This window comes from Macaca nemestrina, chromosome 1, assembly GCF_043159975.1.
Source record: "Macaca nemestrina isolate mMacNem1 chromosome 1, mMacNem.hap1, whole genome shotgun sequence".
Classification (NCBI taxonomy): Eukaryota; Metazoa; Chordata; class Mammalia; order Primates; family Cercopithecidae; genus Macaca; species Macaca nemestrina.
In genome coordinates this window covers 207212552-207219913 of record NC_092125.1, presented here as the reverse complement: position 1 = coordinate 207219913, position 7362 = coordinate 207212552, and the positions used below count along the sequence as shown (strand labels likewise).

The 7362-nt window shown below is 53.9% G+C and overlaps 1 protein-coding gene across 1 annotated transcript; it reads left to right on the top strand.

Annotated features, from left to right (window-relative positions):
• The first annotated feature begins 5725 nt into the window (after window positions 1-5725).
• Window positions 5726-7098, top strand: LOC105494517 (stratifin). Its single transcript, XM_011763016.2, has one exon. The coding sequence runs from the start codon at window positions 5868-5870 to the stop codon at window positions 6612-6614; it is 747 nt and encodes a 248-aa protein (XP_011761318.2). The 5' UTR covers window positions 5726-5867; the 3' UTR covers window positions 6615-7098.
• Window positions 7099-7362: the final 264 nt, after the last annotated feature.

Genomic DNA, 7362 nt, shown 5'->3' with positions numbered 1-7362 from the left:
GCATTGGCTGTCTGGTGCCGCCTTTACTTTGGGGCCCAGGGATGGGACCTGTAGTGGGCGTGCAGAACATATGGCTCCCCCTCGCTCCCAGCTTTCTTCCAACTGGCCAGTGCTGCTCTGGAGATTTAAAAGCACAACAAAGCCAGCAGGGACACAGGAAAAGTGGTTGGCATCCTTTTCACTCTGCCCCTCCAGAACTCTTGGTCTCAATTCCAGACACCACCCAGCCTTAGCCGACCTCTGGTTTCGGAAAGGTCCCAGCGCAGGCTGAGACAGAGGGTTGTTAAGTTTGGGACTGCCATACCCATGAACTGAGCCCAGCCCAGGGTAATGATCTCATGGAGCCTTCACTCTCCCCAGCTGCTGCCCCACGTCAAGATACACACATGTGCATACACGGTACTATGGGCCAAAAAATAATTACCGCTACCATTCAGCAAGGGCTTGCCGAGTCCCAGGAGGGACTCTTGCCCGCCGGAGGCAGGCAGAGAGGGCTGTGGCTAAGCCCCCATGGGCACATGAAAAAAGGCCATCCTGTCCCCTCTTTGTCCCCTCCACCTTCCCCTGCCTCAGGGGCTTGGAGGCCCCCAAATTCTTCTTCCCTACTGCCTTTCCACTCCGATCCCCAGTGAGTGCTCAGCTAAGAAAACGTTTGAGATGATAGATTCCAGTTTGAGGAGGATGATGTCACCCTTTTTACAGATGAGGGAACTGAGACTCAGGGAAGAAACAGGAGCTGCCCAAGGTCACCCAGCTGGCAAAGCAGCAAATCCCAGATCGGAACCTGATCTCTGCCCCGAGCTCTGAGCCATCTGCACTACCTAAGGAATGAATACAGCAGTGGGAGGATGAGATCTTGGAGAAACCCTAAAATTAGAGAATGTCATAGCCAGTAGAGGGCTTAGAGTTGATCTGGGCCAGGCTCCTTGTTTTACTGATGGGGAAATTGAAGCCCAGAGGCAGGAAGGGACCTGCCCAAGGCCTTACAACAGAGCTGGGATGCAGTCCCACACTCTGACCTCATTCCATTCTCTCTTCATAAATTCCGCACTGTCTCTAGACTGGACTGGTTTAGATGTGGGATACTCTAAACAGCAGTGCCTTCAAGAGAAAAAGAATCAGAACCACGAATTACTTAAAAGTAATGTAGGCTACTCTGGGCACACTGCCTATGGGGTCGCCCTGCTCCACAAGGAGCAGTAAAGATAATAAATATAATTGAATATCCCTTCCCAAAGGCAACTAGTAAAGTGAGCCCTTGGCTAGGTAACTGCACTTTTGTTCCCAACTAGCCAGTGGGAAAAGGTGCTAGAGCTTCCTCTGGCAACCTGTTTAGTTTGATCATTCCAAGACGGAAACATTTCTCAGGAAGTTCTTTCTAGAATCTACCTGGCATCCCTCCCATTGCTATCAGAGCCCTGTCCTCTGTCCTCAGTGGAGGTAGACAGCAAATGGTTGCTGCCTTCATCACAACCCTTCAAAGCCTATTATTACCAGCTAAGAAGGATTGGTTGACTATGGGGCCAGAGCCCTTAAGCCCTGCTGGTAGAATGGATGCTGTACAGGAGGAGGGTGGGGAGGTAGCAAGCAGGATGAGGATAGCCCCTTTGGGCTGCAACCCCAGCTCCTGTCCTGCTGACTCAGACAGCTGACTGTGGAGCTCCATGCCCTGCCAGGACCTGCTGCCTCCTGCCCGTCTGAGCTCCTGAACTTGGGAAATGGAGGCCCGGAGGCAAAGGGAGGTACCTGAGACAGGAACTGAGTCAGGATCAACAGGCCAGAGCGGGCAGGAGGTGTCAGGCAGCCTGGCTCGCAGATGCACCCCTGAGCTCCAGCAGGGGAGGAGTAGGAATGAAGGGGCTTCCCTGCCCTTGCTCATGGCTATGCGGAGGGCGTGAACCACCACCAGGTCCCCTGGCTTCAGTGGCAGAAAGCAAATGGTCCCTCCCTGGACTCAAGCTCCAAAGTTCCTGGGCCTGCCAGGCCCTGCCTTCCAGGTTCCCAGTGTCCTGGGATCTCCAGCTTTCCCCCAGGACTTGGGGAAGCCCCGACTGGATGACTAGTACAAAGGAAGGCCCCTGAGGTTCCAGGAGCTGCTGAGGTCACAGGAATGTCCTGATCAAGCTTGACCAACCCACGGCCCGCAGGCTGCATGTGGCCCAGAACAGCTTTGAATGCAGCCCAACACAAATTAGTAAACTTTGTTAAAACATTATGAGATTTTTTTGCACTTTTTTTTTTTTTTTTTTAGCTCATCAGCTGTCGGTAGTGTTGGTGTATTTTATGTGTGGCCCAAGACGATTCTTCTTCCAATGTGGCCCAGGGAAGCCAAAAGATTGGACACTCCTGTCCCAGATGGAGAGGAAGGAGGCAGTGCTGAGCACATCTGGCCATCTGGCCATTCATCCATCTGGAGAGAGAAGGCTATGGGCAAACTGCCTCCTTCTCTCCCCTGTAGACACCCAACTGGGAAGGTCTGGCCTTTGGTTAAGTCCTGGCTTGGGGTCCTTCCTCATTTCACAGAACCTAGCTCTATGTTAGTGCTTTGTGAGTATATGTGGATCATAATAAAGTTGATGGGATTTTTTCACATGACAATAATAGTTGCCATCTGGCCAGGCACGGTGGCTTATGCCTGTAATTTCAGCACTTTGAAAGGCTGAGGCGGGTGGATCACTTGAGGTCAGGAGTTCGAAACCAGCCTGGCCAACATGGTGAAACCACATCTCTACTTAAAAAAAAAAAAGAAATATATACACACACACACACACACACACACACACACGCGCACACACACACTAGCCAGGCGTGGTGGTGCACCCCTGTAATCCCAGTTACTCGAGAGGCTGAGGCAGGAGAATCGCTTGAACCCAGGAGATGGAGGTTGCAGTGAGCCGAGATTATGCCGCTACACTCCAGCCTGGGTGACGACCGAAACTCCATCTCGAAAAAAAGAAAAAAATAATAATAGTTTCCATCCATTCTACTGTGCTTTCCATTAACTCGTGTAATCCTCACAAGTCCCATTTTATACTTACAGGAACTGAGGCTCACAGAGCTTAAATCATTTGGCCAAGGCCACAAACAGCTATAAGATTTACATTTAGGCAGTCTGATTCCAAGGGTACTAGGCTATTCTGTATCTCATAGACAAACAATACATATTCACTTTTTTGTCGTCGTTTTGTTTTGAGACGGAGTCTCGCTCTGTCACGCAGGCTGGAGTGCAGTGGCGTGATCTCGGCTCACTGCAACCTCCGCCTCCCGGGTTCAAGCAATTCTCCTGCCTCAGCCTCCCAAGTAGCTGGGACTACAGGTGTGCGCCACCACGCCTGGCTAATTTTTTGTATTTTTAGTAGAGATGGGATTTCACCATGTTAGCCAGGATGGTCTTGATCTCCTGACCTCGTGATCCGCCTGCCTCGGCCTCCCAAAGTGCTGGGATTACAGGCGTGAGGCACCGCACCCGACCCATATTCACTATTTATAAATTAGAGAGAATAAGAAAATCAAAAAGACCAGGTGTAGTGACTCACACCTGTAATCCCAGCACTTTGGGAAGCCAAGGCAAGAGGATTGCTTGAACCCAGGAGTTTGAGACCAGCCTGGGCAACATGATGAGACCCTGTCTCTACAAAAAATACAAAAATTAGCTGGGCGTTGTGGTGAGCACCTGTAGTCCCAGCTTCTTAGGAGGCTGAGGCAGGAGGATCACCTGAGGCCAAGGAAGTTGAGAGTGCAGTGAGCTGTGATCATACCACTGTACTTCAGCCTGGACAACAGAGTGAGACCCTATCCCAAAAAAAGAAAATAGAAAAGAAAATCAAGGGGAAGCAAAATCAGTCAGTCTCACTACCTCAAGATACCCTCTATAAGCTGGTATTTTCGTGTGGTTCCTATCGTTTTCTACGTCAGTTCTCTGAATTGAGCAAAATCTTTGGGCTGTCAAACCTGAAATCCCCTTTACTTCCTTGGAAACCCTGTAGCATTAGTCCAGACATGTCCCTACTCCTCCTTGTGGCAAAAGAGAAGAATCTCATCTTTGGTCCCCAGAGTTCTGGCCTAAGCCTCCCTCTAGGAGGGAAGATGAGTGTTCAGACACTCAGGGTACCTGGGGGAGACACAGGTCTGTGAAATTATCCTAGCTCAACTATTAGGCGGGCAGAATCCCAGTGAAAGGAGCCGTACCCGAGGCCCATCTAAGCTTTGGCTAGGGGTGGGGCAGATAAGCAGGAATCCATCCCTGTAGGCTCAATGCCAACACCCTTTGGTGAAACTCCTGATGAAACTTGAGGCCAGGGCCCCAGCAAGCAGGGAAAGAAGGCTGGCAACAGAGGTCTCCATCTGAGGACTCTGCCAGGGGTCAGAGGTGGGGTAATGGTCAAAAGGAAGGAAGTGGCTCATGCCCATAATCCCAGCAGTTTGGGAGGCTGAGGCAGGAGAATTGCTTGAGCCCAGGAGTTTGAGACCTGCCTGGGCAATGTAGTGAGATCCTGTCTCTATTTAAAAAAAAAAAAAAAAAAAAAAAGGAAGGAACAGGGAAACTTCTGAGAGACAGGCTGGGGGAGGCATCACGTAGCTGGGATTGCTGCCCCATAAAACAGAATGGTATGTGTCACTGCCACCTCCCTTTCTCAGTCCTCTCTCTCCCCAGGTTGCTAGCGTCCCCCCTGGGGGATCAAACTGGACTGCTTCCCAGCCTCAGACAGAGAGCAGTCTGAGTCAGGCAGGAAAGTGGGACAGCCGGGGAGCTGGACCCCACCCTCTGTGAACCCCACTGGTACCTGATGGCATGTGGCTTGGAGAGGGCAAGTGACCTGGTGTGGAGGGCCAGAGGGTAAATCCTCAAACAAGTGGCAACAGGCCACCAACTTGAAAGGGAAAATTGTGTAGTGATGGGAAATGTGTCCAACAAACCTACTGGGTGACTAATTACAAAGGCTGGGCTGGAGCGTCAGAGGCTGCTTGTTAAACACTTCATTAAGTGGCACTCTGAAAGCTGCCACCTGCGCATTCTGGGAGCTCAGAGGGGACCCTGAGGGGGAGTGAGGCCTGAGGGATGGAACCATCTTCAGGTAGATTGAGAAAGAGCCTGGATCTCACTTCCAAACACAGCCTGGAGCTCATAGGTCAGAGACTTCAATGGGAGAAAAGCTAAAGGAAGCAGGGTGCAGAAAGGAGTTTCAGGGAAGTGGTGGCTATGTGACTTTGAGCAAATCTCACCCCTCTCTGAGACTTAGTGTTCCCATCTCTGTGGTCCTGTGTGTGTCACAGAGACACAGTGGGGATTAAATTCGATGGTGAATATGAAAGTGCTTGGGAAACTCTATGGCCCTGCCTAAACATGAGTTATCCTCACCTGAATCAAGGGGAGAAGTTACCTGGCAGGATTAGGAACCCCATCCTCCTGAACCTTTATGGGCTCTGTCGAGGCAGAAGCAGCCAGGGGCTAAAGCCGCCCTTAGCCTCTGTAAGGGCGCTGTGAAGGAGGATCTGATTTGAGAAGCCAGGCAGTTTCCTGATGTGAGCAGCCATATGATGCCAGCCCCGAACAAGAGGGGGCAGCCTAGAGCCTGGAAAGGTGCCTGTGCAGGTGGGGCCGACGCCCAGATTTCTTCTGCTGACTGTTCTGATGACTCACCCCCACATCCCAGCCTTTTTACCTTTACTGCAGAGCCGGAAAGGGTGTGGGGAGGAGAGGAGAGGGAGGCAGGTCTTGGGCCCTGGTCCCGCCCCCTGCTCCTCCCCACCCTTCTCTGGGCCTGGCCACCCAGCCAAAAGGCAGGCCAAGAGCAGGAGAGGCACAGAGTCCGGCATTGGTCCCAGGCAGCAGTTAGCCCGCCGCCCGCCTGTGTGTCCCCAGAGCCATGGAGAGAGCCAGTCTGATCCAGAAGGCCAAGCTGGCAGAGCAGGCCGAACGTTATGAGGACATGGCAGCCTTCATGAAGGGCGCCGTGGAGAAAGGTGAGGAGCTCTCCTGCGAAGAGCGAAACCTGCTCTCAGTAGCCTACAAGAATGTGGTGGGCGGCCAGAGGGCTGCCTGGAGGGTCCTGTCCAGTATTGAGCAGAAAAGCAACGAGGAGGGCTCGGAGGAGAAGGGCCCCGAGGTGCGTGAGTACCGGGAGAAGGTGGAGACTGAGCTCCGGGGCGTGTGCGACACCGTGCTGGGCCTGCTGGACAGCCATCTCATCAAGGAGGCTGGGGACGCGGAGAGCAGGGTCTTCTACCTGAAGATGAAGGGCGACTACTACCGCTACTTGGCCGAGGTGGCCACTGGTGACGACAAGAAGCGCATCATCGACTCAGCCCGGGCAGCCTACCAGGAGGCCATGGACATCAGCAAGAAGGAGATGCCGCCCACCAATCCCATCCGCCTGGGCCTGGCCCTGAACTTTTCCGTCTTCCACTACGAGATCGCCAACAGCCCCGAGGAGGCCATCTCGCTGGCCAAGACCACTTTCGATGAGGCCATGGCTGATCTGCACACCCTCAGCGAGGACTCCTACAAAGACAGCACCCTCATCATGCAGCTGCTGCGAGACAACCTGACGCTGTGGACGGCCGACAACGCCGGGGAAGAGGGGGGCGAGGCTCCCCAGGAGCCCCAGAGCTGAGTGTTGCCCACCACCGCCCCACCCTGCCCTGCCCCCTTCAGTCCCCCACCCTGCCGAGAGGACTAATATGGGGTGGGAGGCCCCACCCTTCTCCCCCAGGCGCTGTTCTTACTCCAAACGGCTCCGTGGAGAGGGACTGGCAGAGCTGAGGCCACCTGGGGCTGGGGATCCCACTCTTCTTGCAGCTGTTGAGCGCACCTAACCACTGGTCATGACCCCAGCCCTGCTCTCCGCACCGCTTCCTCCCGACCCCAGGACCAGGCTACTTCTCCCCTCCCTCTTGCCTCACTCCTGCCCCTGCTGCCTCTGGTCGTAGGAATTGAGGAATGTCCCGCCTTGTGGCTGAGAACTGGACAGTGGCAGGGGCTGGAGATGGGTGTGTGTGTGTGCGCGCGCGCGCGCCAGTGCAAGACCGACATTGAAGGAAAGCATGTCTGCTGGGTGTGACCATGTTTCCTCTCAATAAAGTTCCCCTGTGACACTCCTCCTGTCTCTCTCCAGTTCTTGGCGATGGGTTGGGAGTGGAACTGGAATCTGATTTAGAGATCCTGACTTTCGACCTCTGAGTTAGGGCCCTGACCTCCCTGGGTGGCTCAGTGACCTGCACGCAAGACTTTGAGTCCAGGTGAGGCCGGGGTCCGGCTGTCTCCATCAGGGCGGCCCCAGTCAAACTGGATGGGACCGGGAGGGTCAGGTGAACCCACAGGAGGCGCCGAGCCTCCTCTGCAGGGCCGAGGGGAGGTGAGTG

What these genes read in the sequence shown, in the direction of transcription:
- LOC105494517 (XM_011763016.2), top strand. Translation starts at nt 5,868, where the DNA reads ATGGAGAGAGCCAGTCTGATCCAGAAGGCCAAGCTGGCAGAGCAGGCC.